The sequence below is a fragment of the Dermochelys coriacea genome, chromosome 5 (assembly GCF_009764565.3).
Source record: "Dermochelys coriacea isolate rDerCor1 chromosome 5, rDerCor1.pri.v4, whole genome shotgun sequence".
Taxonomy (NCBI): domain Eukaryota; kingdom Metazoa; phylum Chordata; order Testudines; family Dermochelyidae; genus Dermochelys; species Dermochelys coriacea.
In genome coordinates this window covers 30,374,361-30,390,621 of record NC_050072.1, presented here as the reverse complement: position 1 = coordinate 30,390,621, position 16,261 = coordinate 30,374,361, and the positions used below count along the sequence as shown (strand labels likewise).

The following is a 16,261-nucleotide window of genomic DNA, read 5'->3' as shown; positions in this document are numbered from 1 at the left end:
AGTAGTTCTTATTGAGTTCTTATCTTCTTTTCTTGTTGAAAGAGTCAAGCTGTTTTATTATAACACAAAAGGGAGACACTTTGATCTAAAAAGTAAGATAAGACATTTCCATCAGTGTTAAGTAGCCCTTAGCTACTTAACAAATAAAACTAGAATAATGGCATTTATTTTACACCTTCAAAAACACTGCCACTCCAAGTACAACTGCTAAAATAATTTGTATAGTCAAAAAACTGTGTTATAAGATCAGCTTTATTTTGTATGTTTTATCAACGAGCCCTTGGATTACATCCGTATCTCAAGTTAGAAGCTCCTGATCTGCCAAACACAGCATGTGATGAACTTTAAAGCACAAGTTTAAGTGCTTTGCTGAAGAGGGGTAAACTGTGTTTAAACAAAGCACTTAGCACATTAACCTAAAATCAAGTTTACAGGGATTGTGTGTTATCTATTAAAGTGCCAACTGCTATAGTATCAAGGCTATGATTAATGTGCATGGCTCCCATTATAGTGAGATAGCCTTACTGCATCAGAGAGAATAAATATCAGTAAGTACAGTACCTACTTGTACTACACAGTAAATTTCTCATATACAGATACCCAATTCCATGTGAGTACCATAGAAGTTGTGTTTGTATGCCTACTTTGTCCCTACTTTCTTGTCTGAAATACTCCTCTTATTTATTACAGCCTTGTGCAGCGATGTCCCTCTGTTTATGGTTGTCAACACTTGTCATAAAATCATAAAAACTTCTAGAGAGCCAAATCATTCCGAGCTCAAACCTGGCAAAGAAAAGCCTCCGCCCACAGACAATTAATGTTTCTTGGGAGAAAACAATGTGTTATGTCCATTTATGTTATGGTCGAATAAGAAAATTGCTTAACAATGAGAAATACTGCTGATTCCCGTTTTATTTCAGTTTAATGTGGCTGCATTGTTTACATGAAGCTTTGCAAGCAATTTGTCTTTTCAGTAGACTGATATTTAATGCAATGGCTGAAGTACCAAGAGCTGAAAGGTAGCTCAAGCAAATATACATTAATTATACATTTTGGCTGGGAGTTTGTCAGCTATGATGGGTCCATTCTATGCAACTGCACATTGTAAATACAGTTGCCAGTCTAGTGCATGCTGTTTAGTGGAATGCCTTTTCCAATACTACAAAATACATTCTGTACTACACATCCATAGTAGGGAAAAAGAAAAGGAGGACTTGTGGCACCTTAGAGACTTACAAATTTATTTGAGCATAAGCTTTCGTGAGCTACAGCTCACTTCATCAGATGCATTTGGCAGACCAAATGCATCCGATGAAATGAACTGTAGCTCACGAAAGCTTATGCTCAAATAAATTTGTAAGTCTCTAAGGTGCCACAAGTCCTCCTTTTCTTTTTGCGAATACAGACTAACACGGCTGCTACTCTGAAACCTGTCATAGTAAGGAAAGGGAAAGTGTATGGCTTTTAATACACATTCACCGCATGCACTGGAACTACTTTGTTGGAAATACTGAATCGTATGTTGTGAATTACTACTATACAAATATAATCATACATTGTTCATTAACATGCCCTCAGAACACAAAGTTGGTACAGCAAATTATAGGTTTTTCTTTATTTATGAAAAAAGGCCCCAAGACAATAGACTTCAGAGTTTTGATCATTATTAAAGCTCTCAAAGAGAAGCTCAGTTCTAGATTTTAACGTATTCCACGTGCCTAGGAATCGCAGGGTCGCCTATGTGAACAATGGTTGGTTGATTTCCATGTACTATACAGGTGGGATTTTCCAAAGAGCTCAGCAATGGCCTAACTCTGCTTCCATTACATGCAGTGCAGTTAGACCAGTGTTGAGCACTTTGGAAAATCCCACCCTTTGTGGTCTAATCCTACAGATCTCCTAAAACACAGGAGCAGGGTCATGTATTTTATTTTAATTCAAACCAGTAGGCCTCAATGAAGAGACTGGATCCAAATGACCCCAGACTTGGTGTGTGTGGGGGGGTGGGGGGGGTTGGTAAAGACTACAGATCTATATGTAGACATATTCAAATATGGTTTTGTTTTGCTTTTATCAATCATGAATGACTTTTTACACCCGTTCAGGTTGGCAAATTAATATTACAAGGCAGCATAGCTGGAGTTATTACTGGATCAAAGTTTATTCCAGAATCTAAACAAAACAGGATGTGCCTGGCCTCTTTTCCACTGGGAAAAGACTGGTTTTGGAACTGCTCGAGCTGATGTGTTGTTCCACTAGTTGGGACTGGTTCCCAATCCTCTCTTCCTTTCCCTTATCTGAGGCATGCTGGCTTGTTCAACAGCCTGCCATAGTTCAGCAGAAGTGAGCAGACAAATCATTCTTGCTTCGTAAAAGCAGTTTGCAACCTGTGACTGCTGCAATTTAAAATTACAATTTTTTTAGTAAATATCTTTTGATGTTGCCAAGTACCTTAAAATATTTTGTTTTCATTATAAGTATTTAATAAAGTTATTTTTAATTTATATTTCTAAAATATACACCAAATTATATGTACATTAATGCTTACTGTCTTACTAGAGCCACAATTATTATCACACAATTAAAAAAAATAGTGAGGCAAGTGACCTATTAGTAAACCATCATAGCCTCTTGCTCATTTGCCTCATTAGCTACAAATAAAGCTACAGAGTAAAATTTTCAAGAGCTCCTAAGTCCCATTTTCTACAGTGATCTCAGGACAGGTTTTTAAAGGTAGTTAGGTGTCTCACTACCTTTAAAAAGCTGGCTCCTAAGCACCTAGGAGCCTAAATCCCACTTACTTTAAACCACACTTAGTGCCCAGATACCAAAGTTATTTAGGTGCCTAGCTCCCACTGAAGACAATGGGATTTAGGTACCTATCCTAGGCCTAGGCTCCTGTGTGTCTTAGTTTTGAAAATGGGACCTAGGCACCTTTGAAAATTTTATCCATGGTGCCTCCACACTTGTTAGTAACTGAAACCTTGCTGCCCCACTACTATGACCCTTCTCTCTGCCATCCACCCCTCTTTATGTTCTATACCCCCAATCACAGTGTCTCTTTATGACATCACTTTTATAGGGCAGGCTCCTTTATTTAATGTTTGCACAGCAACTACCACTCAAGATATTTTTGCATAAGGAAGACTGTATTTTGAGACACCCCGAACCATTCTCACTTGTGATTTTCAGTTTGAATTCAGGTCTCTCTGCCATTGCTGGAGTAAGCACATGAGGCAGGCTACTAACAGTAGCATAAAGAAGTTTACAAGCAAGGCTGCTAACACTGAAAGGGGAGGGGGATAAACTGCACAGAGGCTCTGATCCAGCACCCACCGTAGTCAATGGAAAGGCTTCAATGGGAGCTGGACCAAGACCAGACAATGAATGGCTGGACCACGGTACAAGATCTGGTCATGAATGCCTTGCAGTTCCTCAGCAGGGCTGCCAACTTTCTAATGGCAGAAAACCAAACACCCTTGCCCTGCCCCTACTCCACCCACTCCATCCCCTCCTAGGGTTGCAAGGTGTCTGGTTTTCTACTGGAACACCCAGCCGAAAAGGAAGCATGGCAGCTCTGGCATTAAAAGTCCGGTTGGCAGCACAGCAGAGCTGGCAGAATCCCTGCCCGGCTCTGTGCGGCTCCTGGGAAGCAGCCAGTATATCTGGCTCTTAGATAGAGGGGTGGCCCGAGAGGCTCCGTGTGTGGCCTCCGCCTGCAGCCGCCGCCCTGAGTGCCGGCTCCGCAGCTCCCACTGTGAATTCATTTTAGGCTCCCTCACACATGGAACATGTCTTAATTGCTTACTGTGGTTCTGCTTCCCCACCTTCTGTTTATTTGTCTCTAGATTGTAAAATCCTCAGCACAGGGACTAGACTTCTTGAGTACCTGAAATGTGCCTAGCAAGTAGTAGGCACTACAGTACATCTGAAATTAATTATTATTGTCCGTAGGTACAAAACTCTCAGTTCACATGTTGCACCAATCCTGTGAGGTGCTGTGCCCCCACAGCTCCTACTGACTTAAACAAGAGACAATGGTGCTTGCTATCTTATATCCCTTTTCCAGAAGCACAAGAGTGAAAAGTCCGAGCCAGAGTCAAGCTGGGACCCAGGGTTCAAGCCTTATTGCTTTGTGGTGTAGATGCAGCCCTCATGCACTCATGACTACTCATGCACTGGGAGTCCACCAAAAGTATCCCACAATCCCATGGGCCAACTTTCTTTGTCTTCTGGTCAAGTTTGGTGAACAGTTAAGATTTCCCACACTGCATCACAAAGGCTAGAGCAGCCACATTTTGGGGGGGTTCTAGGAAGTCTGGATATGGATGGTTGGACTCGGGCCTGCATAAAGCAATGTAGATGCTGGAGCCCCAGGTTGGGATGCCGGGTTCAATAATTCCTATGCCGGGGTTACACATGAGTATAGTTGCTCAAGCCCTAGGTTAACAAACCCAGGGTCTGCTAACTCAATTTCTGCTAGCCCTGGGCTTCCATTGCAGTATAGACATGCCCAGAGAAACAAGCTCTCATGGTCCCAAGACGTGGGCAGACCCCTCCTTGCACTTGTGTGCAGCCCCACTGATTTAAATGGGACTTCATGGGGATGGGCTTAAGGGTCCACCCCTGTGGAGCAGATTGCAGGATCGGGGGGAAATGGGTGCAATTCATTTACATAGCATCTTGCTACTAAATAAATGTTTGTTCTTTTTTTAACAATCTCACCTGCAAAAAGGCACCCACTCACATTCACACACTTTTCCTTGTCTTGCAGTTTATGTTCCTCAGGCACTTTTATATTTTGATAGCTTTATATTCTGAACACATTGTAACAGGATGTCATCATTTTGCAATGAATGACAACATATTTCAGACATACTTTACCATCACCTTTTGGCTGACACCTACAGATCAGAAACAGCAGCAGTAGAATAGCAGAGTACAGTATCCTTTTGTTTGTTTTGCTTGTCATTCTGCCCAGCTCTACTGTAATTCAGAAGTGCTGGCATATGTTTGACAAGTGAAATGCATCCCTGGGAAGAAAGCCTGCCCAAGCTCTATGCATCACTTAATCCCATTCTACCTCTCAAAATAGGACTTAAATTCTACTTATGTTGTGCATATTTGATTACTTTAAGATGGAAAAGAGAGACTGACATTTTTACAAAAAGAAATGCATTTGCTCCTTAGGTGCTTTAATTCACAAAGCAGATTGAGGGGAGAATCTGTTTGATCAGCACATTCCACAATCTAAAATGAGCAATTCTGATTTAGAATGCAGCACACAGATTTGCAGAAAAACTCTTAATGCAGCTAGTCCACATCTCAACTGCCAGAAGAGCACAGAATCTCTTACATCCATAAACCAAGAGAGGGAGACATCAATCTGTTCCTGCACCCACTGTGTCTAAATGAATAAGTTTTATAGCATTTCAAATGGCCACTTAATTACTCCATTGTGAAATCTAGACAATGGGGACAGGAGGGAAGTAAAATCTGGGACATCTTTACTTTTGTTGTACAGTTCGGCCTTTAGAAAGGAATTACCAATACTCATTACATTGCTTAATAGTCCACCAAGAAAAATAAAATAAAATAAAAATTCACAAACTTAGGGTTTAGCCCAGACCAAGAAACAGCTTAGAGATTTTGCTACTGTTAGTATAGCTGCATGTTGTAAGTGGCACCCAAAGGAACATGGGTTTTAGGACATAGTTTTATCCATCAAATTGCTTGTCATAAAGAGCCTTTTCTTTTGACTGTATCACATGATGGAGCAGGACATAAAAAAAGAAACAAAGTGGTTCCAGCCCATTTTGAGTAGCAAAATAAACACATCAATGACTATCAGACCGACCTACGTTTCTTACATATGCACATTCATTTTCAAAGGATCTCTTGGGTAAGCAGACTCAATGGACTGTAAAAGTTTGATCCATGCAAACAGAAAATGGGGAAAGCCCAGGAAATAGCATTCAGTGATGATGTAAGTTAAGAAGTTAAATAGTTTTCAATAGCACCTGCATTCTTTGGTAACAGATGCTATAGAAGGGTGAAATTTACTCGGTGCAGGAGGCCAACCCACGGGCTAGGCACCACTTCAAGCCTTCATAACTGTTTTTAATATAGAATCATAGAATATCAGGGTTGGAAGGGACCCCAGAAGGTCATCTAGTCCAACCCCCTGCTCAAAGCAGGACCAAGTCCCAGTTAAATCATCCCAGCCAGGGCTTTGTCAAGCCTGACCTTAAAAACCTCTAAGGAAGGAGATTCTACCACCTCCCTAGGTAACGCATTCCAGTGTTTCACCACCCTCTTAGTGAAAAAGTTTTTCCTAATATCCAATCTAAACCTCCCCCATTGCAACTTGAGACCATTACTCCTCGTTCTGTCATCTGCTACCATTGAGAACAGTCTAGAGCCATCCTCTTTGAAACCCCCTTTCAGGTAGTTGAAAGCAGCTATCAAATCCCCCCTCATTCTTCTCTTCTGCAGACTAAACAATCCCAGCTCCCTCAGCCTCTCCTCATAAGTCATGTGCTCTAGACCCCTAGACAAGTCTAGAGACTTGTGCTGGCTCTCTACAAATAAGTGAATTTCAGTTTAAAGTTGATAAGATACAGTACAGATAAAAAAAAAAAAACCTTGAAGCTATTCCTCCACCTTCATTATTTTACTAACTTCTATAGCCATCGGGAAGTTTAGACTTGAAATTAGACGAAGGTTTCTAACCATCAGAGGAGTGAAGTTCTAGAATAGCCTTCCAAGGGAAGCAGTGGGGGCAAAAGATCTATCTGGCTTCAAAATTAAACGTGATAAGTTTATAGAGGAGATGGTATGATGGGATAACATGATTTTGGCAATTAATTGATCTTTAACTATTCATGGTAAATAGGCCCAATGGCCTGTGATGGGATGTTAGATGGGTGGGATCTGAGTTACTACAGAGAATTCTTTCCTGGGTATCTGGCTGGTGAATCTTGCCCACATGCTCAGGGTTCAGCTGATCGCCATATTTCGGGTCGGGAAGGAATTTTCTTCCAGGGCAGATTGGAAGAAGCCCTGGGGGTTTTTCACCTTCCTCTGTAGCATGGGGCATGGGTCATTTGCTGGAGGATTCTCTGCACCTTGAAGTCTTTAAACCACGATCTGAGGACTTCAATAGCTCAGACATAGGTGAGAAGTTTATCTCCGGAGTGGGTGGGTGAGATTCTGTGGCCTGTGTTGTGCAGGAGGTCAGACTAGATGATCATAATGGTCCCTTCTGACCTTAATATCTATGAGTCTATATCCATAGCAATTTAGTGCTTTAAATTACAAAAGAAGAAGTTTTTCCTGCCCACTACATTGATCACCCTCCACCATTTGTGACAGTAACACTGCTGCTTCCATTGCTGGCTGGCCTCAGACAACCAAATGTAAAGAATACAGAACAGAGCAACCATACCTGAACAAAACAAGCAATGGAACTCCAAGCAGAATTAAAATCAACCAACCCCACGTGAAAAAAAAAAAATGAAAGCTTCCTGACCAGCAGGAGTCAGAAATATGCTCAAGAGAATTTTATAGTAGATCTACATAGCAGTAGGGTAATTATATTATATTTGATTGCTACTGATCGGCTCAAATAAAAGTAAGGAATTACATGCATTTTCCCATCCAAAAAACTTTGGTTCTTGTCTTGTTAAGTCAAAAGCTTTACGAAAATGAACCATCTGAAAACTGATCTCTTGACATTTTCGGGCTAGAAGTTCAGGGGGCATCTCCTTAAGGAGCTGCCTGTCTTGCAGCTGTTCCTTAGCTCTGTCTCTGGAGGTCCGTTACAAATAGGCTTGGTAGAATTTTATTTTTTTAATACGTTTGACAGTTAATGTTTGTTTTGAGTATTTTTCTATTTTAATCTATTTAAACGTTCACAGCTGAGGGAAGTTACGGGGGGTGTCAGACAATGGGGGTAGGAAGACAGTAATTATTGAGTGACAGTAGACATTGAGATTTTAAAAGTTAAAGCTTTAACCTAACCATTAACACAAAATTAAGTGTCAGTAGCACGTCAAAATATACAAAGCAAACAGTCTTAACTCTAAGAAATGCTCAAGCAGCATTTCTTACTTTGCCTATTTGTAAATTTCTATTATTGATGGAAATATCTTGTCATCAATTTGAGTGTGTTTGATGAAATAGATGTTTACCAACAAAAATCTAATCCTGCCAAGCCTCATTATAGAGTGGCAGGCACCTGTTAACCTTAAGTGAGCAAATATTTAGCTATCATAGACAACAGTCTACTGATCTCTCCAAAGGCACCAACAGGCAGAACAGACATGGTAAAGCATGAACCCAGAGAGAAAAACAACTGTATAGGTCTGATGCAAGATAAAACTCCCATGAAAGTCAAAGGGAATTTTTCATTCTGAAGGAGTATGGGATCAGGCCCCAAAGGGCTTAATCTATGGGATCTTCAGATTACCTCTAGATAGCACAAAAGCAGTGGGTTGTGAAAAGCAGCAGAGAAAACTCAGCAGGATGGGTTACTTTTCTCTCCTCCCCACCTCCTGCCCCCTTAGCCCCTAGTGTGCAACTTGGCACAGATCTGTACTTGTATAGGCAGTGGGATGGGTAGAGGAAGAATTGTGGGAGGCCAGAGGTGTGGTCAGTGGATCTGTGAACTGAGTGGGGGAGGGTCATATCCAGTGTTCCTCCTCATAGCCTATATTAAGGTCTACAGCCTGACTCAATGAGTGGTCTGGCCAGTTGATGTTAACAATTACAACAGTCCTGTGTCCTCTTTCAGACCCTTTTATACTGATTTTATTCCATTCTCAGTAGCTTCCCCTACTGGAATTTCTAGTATGGCTTGCTCATATGGGTGCCGGCTTTAGACTTGAGATCTGCATCATGAAAATGTTTCCTCCTTACTTCTAGCCATTTTAACACTAAGTGCATCAAGAAATTAAAATGAGCTCTTTTTGAAAAATGTATAATTATTTTATAATCTCTGTACCAGAGAGGTACTTTCAGCACAGGGTGGGATTTCAAGAATCAGGATAAATAAGACTAAAAGAGCTCTGCTCTGATCTCAGACAAGTGGAGATTATTAAATCTTAAATCAGCAACTGAACATATCCCCAGGAAACTTCAGTTAGTTTCCCAATCCGAGTTGCAAACAGCACAGTTTGCTTTAGACTGATTTGTAATTTTCTCTTTGGATGTGTAGATATCAAACAAACATTGATCCCACTTCCATCTCATCCAGTGCCATGCACTATTGGCTGTTTGTTAAATTCACCACTCCTTTTGTGCTATAACACTTTGTCTTAAACTTTCTATGGCTTTAAAGATAACAGCTACATTTTCCTTTTCAGAAAATCTGCAGTGTACACACTTTGCAGAGACCAAGGAACACAGACATCACCAACAATGGCCAAAAGATGTTTAAACTCAGTAACTCACCCTCGCTTGTAGAAAGAGAATCATTTGCATGAACCAGTGCCAGAATAAGCAACAGCTGCCGAAGAGCCATACCTATGGGTTCTGCAATCATAAAAGAGACAGTACAATCAGATTCTTTATGAACTCATCTCATTATATTTAAATGCAGTTTAATGTATCATCTAGTTTATTTAATTTCTGAATGGAGTTAAAGCAAAAGTTTATGAAGGAAGCATGTTATAATACATTTTATTGCCTCAAAGTCCTACACTATATTACTCTCTCTGACAGACAGTAAATACTACTTCCAGAGGACTGCTTGTTTAATAAATACTGAGGGCAATCAGGGATTTTCTGGCCTTGGCCTATATTCCAGGAATTCTCCTTCATCACATTTTCCCCACACAGCCTTTTGAGAATGAAATGAAAGGATTATCTTGCATTCACTCTGAAAATAAGAGCAGTTAATAATGCATTTTTAAAGGGAAAAAGATTTTATTCCATTTGCAGTAGTTCACATCTCTCAAAAGTTCTGTTGGTTTCTCTCCTTTACCTTAGCAGACTTCCAGTGCTATGTTGCCTACCACATTGTTAGCATCACCAGAAAAACAGTACAGATAAACTGAAGAGGGTTCAAAGAAGAGCCAGGGAAATGATTAGAGGATTAGAAAAAGCTTATAGCAGTGGTTCTCAACCTGCAGCCCAATCAGCACAGAGCTGTGGCCCATGTGACATCCTCAGGGCCATAGAGCAGTGAGGCCAAGAACAAGTGAGAAAAATACAATCTGTGAGTCTTGCTTCCCTTACAGGGAATATACTGTTGAAGCACTCATGAGGCAGACTGGATGGAGAGGAGACACAGCACTTGCTAACAAATTCATGAGCAACCAGCTCAGACAGACTGCTTAAGCTTCCCTAATTCACACTGAGCATGCTCAGAGGCTCGCAGGTATTAACCTGGTGACTTGAATATGTAACTTCAAACACTTGTCCTTACAAGGAATGAGACCACCACAAAGCCCTACTAGCAACTGAGCCATTGAGGTAGTATTGGATGTGGTCCACATAGCACATTGTGGGTCACATATGCGGTCCATAATGGTAAATAGGTTGAGAACCACTGGCTTAATAGTGATACACTTAAGAAGCCCAATCTAATCAGTTTAACAAAGAGAAGGTTCAGGGATGACCTGGTTACAGTCTATAAGTACCCACAAAGGGAATAAATATTTGAAAATGGGCTCCTCAGTTTAGCAGAGAAAGGTGTAACACGATTCAATGGCGGCAAATTAAAAATAGACAAATTCAGACTGGAAAGAAAGTGTATATTTTTAACCATGAGAGCAATTAACCCCATTCGAAAAATTTACCAAGGACCGTGGTGAATTCTCAATCACTGATAATTTTTAAATCAATATTGGATGTTTTTCTAAAAGATCTGCTCTAGGAATTATTTGCAGAAGTTCTCTGGCCTGTGTTACACAGGAGGTCAGGCTAGATCAGTGGTTTCAAAACTTTAACAGCCTGTGAACCTCTTTCACTAAATTGTGAAATCTCGTGAACCCCTTCCTAAAAATGAATATTTCCAGGGATTTAAGTTTAAATTTTCTCAGTGCGATGGATGCACTTGATTTGCTCTTAATAGCTCTTGGAAGTACAGAACCACTGGAGAAAGATTAAGTCTCAGGTCTGGTTCAGCATCAAGTCTGTTTCTGTATTTGGTTTTCAGATGTGCCTATGAGGAAAATGCTTTCTCGCATAAGTATGTTGTTGAAAATGGTAACAAAACTGCAGCAGCTTTTTCTGTCAGAAGAGGGTACTTGTTTCTTAAACTCAGCCAAAAGTTGATCAATGACAGATTTCTGAAACTCCTTTTCAGTTCGTAATCACAGGAGATCTCAATCAATTTCTCTTTTTCCTCAGTGTTCAATATCTGTGTGAGAAAATGGTATCATCAAAAGGGTTGCAAATCCAGTCATTATCGCCTAACATAGCTGGAAAGCATTCCCTGAAAGTTGTGCAAAGTCCTTTTAGGTGTGCAGTTACATTGGTTTTAGTGCACTGATCCAACTGAAGTTTATGTTCTGCCAGGAAGTCATGAAGAGTACCGAAACACTCAGTTTGATTGTTTTCCAAACAACTTTTCCAGAACTGCAATTTCTTTATCATGGATTCAACTCGCTCTTGCACATTGAAACTGTTATATTGAGGCCTTGAAGAGATAAATTTAGGTCATTAATTCTTGAGACAATATCTGCTAAATAAGCTAGGCTCTGAAGCCAGACATTAAATTTTCCATACAGCTGGCAAGGTGGAAAGGGTGGCTGTTGGAAAAAAAACTAGGATTTCCGTTCTAAGCTCAAACAAGTGCACAAGGATTTTGCCCCGTCAGAGCCATCTAACTTCAGTATGGGTCAACAGACAATGGTGTATACTACCCATTTCTTCACAAAGTATGTGAAATATTCTGGAATTCGTTGGCCGTGATTTTATGAAATTCACCATTTTCATTGTATTGTCCAGCACTTTCTTCAGTCCCTCAGGCATGCATTTTGTTGCAAGGACTTGTCTATGGATGCTGCAATGAGTCCAAGAGACTTCTGATGCAACTTTTTTTGTTTGAGCTACAAATCCAGTATACTTCCCTGTCATTCATGTGGCCCCATCAGTGTAAATGCCTAGGCAACGAAACCAATCTATTTCCTTTTCTTGAAAATATGCATTAGTCAGATTGAAGATTTCTCCAGTTGTACGTTCTTCCAAGGTCAGCAAAACAAGTCTTCAACTATACCTTCATTCACATAATGTACAAACAGTAACAAAATAGCTAGATTAGCTACATCAGTTGATTCATCCAACTGTATAGCATAATATGGACTATTTTTCACTCTATGTATTTTTCACTCTAATCGTGGTCTCTACATTATTTAATTCTTCATGAAAACTTATTATTGGACAAAAGTACCATGTCAATCCTTTTTGCAGCCTTGTCTCTGAGCATATGAACTACATCTTTTATACATGGAGCAATCAAGCTCTCTGCTATGGTATGGGCTTCTGATGCTTTTGCTACTCAGTAGCTCATGTGGTATGATGCTTTAAGTGCATTTTCATTATCAGTACTTGCTTTGGATATAAATCTAGTAATGTCTCTTTTCCTCTCAGGTAATTTTCGCTTGAAAAAAAATCAACAGGCTTGTCAAGTTGTGCAGGATGCCTAGTTTCTAAATGGCGCCTAAGTAGAGAAGGTTTGAGGCTGCTGTTTGCTAGAACATCACCACAAATCACACACAGTAGTTTTTATGTTGGAAAAACACAGTTGGACTTTCTTGATCACCAACGCATATAAAGCCATATTTTATATAATCATCGTCATATTTTCTTTTCTTTGTAAGTGAGTGAGTTTCCAGGACCAACATGCTCATTAGACTTAGATTTTCCATAGCATGGACTTGAGGAAACACTAGCTGATCCTTGCGTCTTTACACTTTCCTTTTTCAGCCACTTATCCATTGAATTTGTGTACAAAAGTTCTAATAAAAACAACAGAGAGAGACTGCTAATAACCAACAAACTAGAAAATGAGAAGATTCACTCAAATCTCATTGAAGCAAAACAGCACTCCAGAGAGAATGACAATTACTGAAGCACCTTAACACTGCCACACTGGCTACAATGTGCTTCTGGCTGGTTTGGCTCACAAAAAGCTTTTCTTCTGTCATGAGGTCTGTCCCTGAGAGGGACAATTTAGCTTGGACCACACCCCACGTACAGCATGGCCCCTGCTCACTCTGCCCTCGATGCCAACTTCCCCTGTCTGACAAGGACAGGGGTCTGAGCTGCCACTTGTGCACCTGAGGTCTCAGCTGCCGCCCTACCCACCACAGGGCTCAGAATACTGGCCCTGCACTGGGGTCACGGGCTGCCGCTCTCCCTGGGGCTCAGGCTGCCAACCCTGTGTGAAGCGCTGGGGTTCGGGCTGCCAGCTCCCCCGCTGACGGGGGCAGGGCTTGGGTTGCCAACTGCCTAGCCCCGCTCATCCTGGGGCTCGGGCCGTCTGCCCTGCAACTGGGTCCCACGTGCTGCCTCCAATGCCCGGGGTCCTCTGGCTGCCATTAGTGAAATTTTTTTGGCAAAGCCCCTGTAACGTTCTGCGAACCACAGTTTGGGAACAACTGGGCTAGATGATCACAATGGTCCCTTCTAGCATTAGAATCTATGCATAACCATACCAAATAAAATAGAGAAGAAGACTGGTCCTGCAGTTATGGTGCCAATATGGGACTTGGGAGACCCGAGTTCAATTTGCTGCTCTGCCACAGAGTTCCTCTGTGATCTCAAGCAAGTTATTTATGGTCTCTGTGCCTCAGTTCTCTGTAAGATGGCGATAATAGCACTGCCCAACGTCAGAGGTGGTATGAAGATAAAAGCATTAAGAGTTGTGATACGCTCAGATACTACGGTGATGGGGCCATACAAATATGTAAGATAGATACCCTGTGTTTTTAGGGATATTACTAAAGACTTTCTTAAATAAGGGGTACAACTCCCAAACAAATGCCAAGGCTGATCTAATACTCCAGGGCCACCACTGTGTCCTATGCTATGGGACTCCAGAGAACAAACTGTGCATCCCAGCTCAGTGGACTACTGGAAACATTCATTATGGAGTCACATTAGCAGCTTCATCATTAGGGCTGTTTTGTGATCTGAATTTAAAACAGGATAGCAATCCCTCTATTGCACACTTGAATGTCTGAATTTAGTAGACAAGGTGGGTGAGAATTTTTTTTTTATTGGACCAACTTCTGTTGGTGAGAAAAAGACACTTTTGCGCTTACAGAGCTCTACTTCAGGTTCCTACCAATTTGTTCTCTTATGCATGCCTGCTGGTGTCTCAGAGGTGTGTCAGAGGGAAGGTATGATGGGAGATGATCCTCCTTGAAGGAGCTGTGATATCTAATAGCAACCCAAGGTCCTTTACTAAAAGGAGTTCTAGTTCTGAAGGCAACAGGGACTGAGTGCCTCACTGGTGTCCACAGCGCACACCTACAGCTCCAAAGAGGACTTGGTAACTGCCCCCCCAGGAGAACTATCCTGGAGGGTTGGAGAGAGGCCACAAACAGTGATATCTTGCCACACGTCTGGCATTGACAATGACAATGGCATTGAGAATGATCTCAGAGGGGAAGGAGAGGAGAGATCTGTTCTAAGAGCTGAAGTAAAAACACACACACAAAAATAAACACCACAAAAAACAAAACAAAACACACACACCACATGATGAAACTGTTCTTGGTAGACAAGATCATTCTCAGGAGAAACCATTTCTGTGAAATGGCAGCTGCCCTCTAATTAGACAGAGCCATTGCCTAGCAGAAATCCCCAGAGGAATATTTAGAAGTGACAGATTGTGATGCTGATGGCTGTCTCGCAAATCGGTTTCCCACAAGGACAGCATTGTTCAGGGGCTGGAACACTAGTTTAGTAAGAGCTGCTTCCCCACCCCCAGCTTCAGAAAAACCGACCCTTTACATAGTCCAGTAATGGTTCCTTACACCACATACCATTAAGCGTAGGAGAAGACAAATTCCACTGTGAAGGCTCCTATTGCCTAGCAGATCAAAAAAAGCAACAAATTGCAATGCACAATATTTTGGGGAAAGCTGTGTGATAGACTATATAAACTCTGCCCTGCAGTGGGTATGGGGGAGAAGGTTAAAACCAGCAAGAAGAGTTACAATAGCTGACTGTCCTCACTACAGTGATTGCCAAGAACCCCTGCCGCCAGGGAATGTTTATATGGGTCAGCTGGGGCTAATTGCTCCAACAGAGAAAGGGAACCAGGGGCTATAAAAAGGGAAAGAATTTCTCTTTCTGGGCCTTTCTATACCCGTGCTGGAGTGATGATAGCCACAAGGAGATTTAAACTTGACTTCTGCTAGTAGGGTGCTCATGCTGTCAGTGTAGGCAAGGGTGACCCAGACTAGAAATCGGTACAGAAAACCATGCTAGAGACAAGAAACCTAGCATAATTTTTAGTTTACAGCATGGATTGTAACACTATTCTGTACTGGCCAGATAAAACATCTCAACACCCTGTTAACAAGAATGTTATTCTAGGGTCAGACCTCTGAATCTGGAGAGTCCCTGGGACCTCATAAGACAAAGGGAAAAGGACTTGAGAAAGCTATTTTGTCCTGAATATACTGACCTCTGGCTAGCACAAAAACTTTTTGCCTTTGCTACCAGCATCAACTCTCCAACCTTAAAAAATGAGATCATTTCTACTGCAGTCAGTCAGCTTCAGTGGTGAGCCTACCCTATTAAATTCTTGGTTCCTGAAAATTTATATATAGTTTATTTGCCACAAGCTGAACAAAATTATTATTAAGAGCATAGAACTGATTTGGGGAGGAAGGTTTAGTTTTTGCTGTGCTGCTGGCAATGACGGGCAAGGAGAAAGGCATAGAAAATGTACAAGTAAAAATAAACACATACAGATACCTCAATTACCAATTAATATGCGTGTAGGGGAAAAATACATGCAATATCAGGGGCTTTAAAGCACAGAACTATGCTGCATTTAAGATATATGTAACATTTATTGGCGAAGGAGGAGATTTATTACTGAATTTAAATATATAGGCTTGCAGCGTTTTCCTGGAGAAAAGCTCTGTGTAATTCTTGCAGAATATTTATACATTCCTCACAAATTACTTCATGGCAAGACTTGTGATAGCACAGAAAGTCTCGTTTCTATTCTTGCATAATGAAATACAGATTCTGTCCAATGTACTTGGTGAAGGCATTTTGCCTGCTCACCCCG

The 16,261-nt window shown here is 41.2% G+C and overlaps 1 protein-coding gene across 3 annotated transcripts in view; it reads right to left on the bottom strand.

The window, feature by feature from the left end:
- The window catches only part of GHR (growth hormone receptor), a 238,347-nt gene that overhangs the window by 127,997 nt on the left and 94,089 nt on the right, over positions 1 to 16,261 (bottom strand). For 2 of the 3 annotated variants that reach the window (XM_038403290.2, XM_038403289.2), the window contains exon 2: positions 9,454 to 9,534. In XM_038403290.2, coding sequence (XP_038259218.1) covers positions 9,454 to 9,523 — 70 coding nt within the window. In that variant the 5' untranslated portion in view covers positions 9,524 to 9,534. Of the gene's footprint in view, positions 1 to 9,453; positions 9,539 to 16,261 lie in introns of those variants that run through there. The other variant, XM_043514474.1, reaches the window with a different exon arrangement.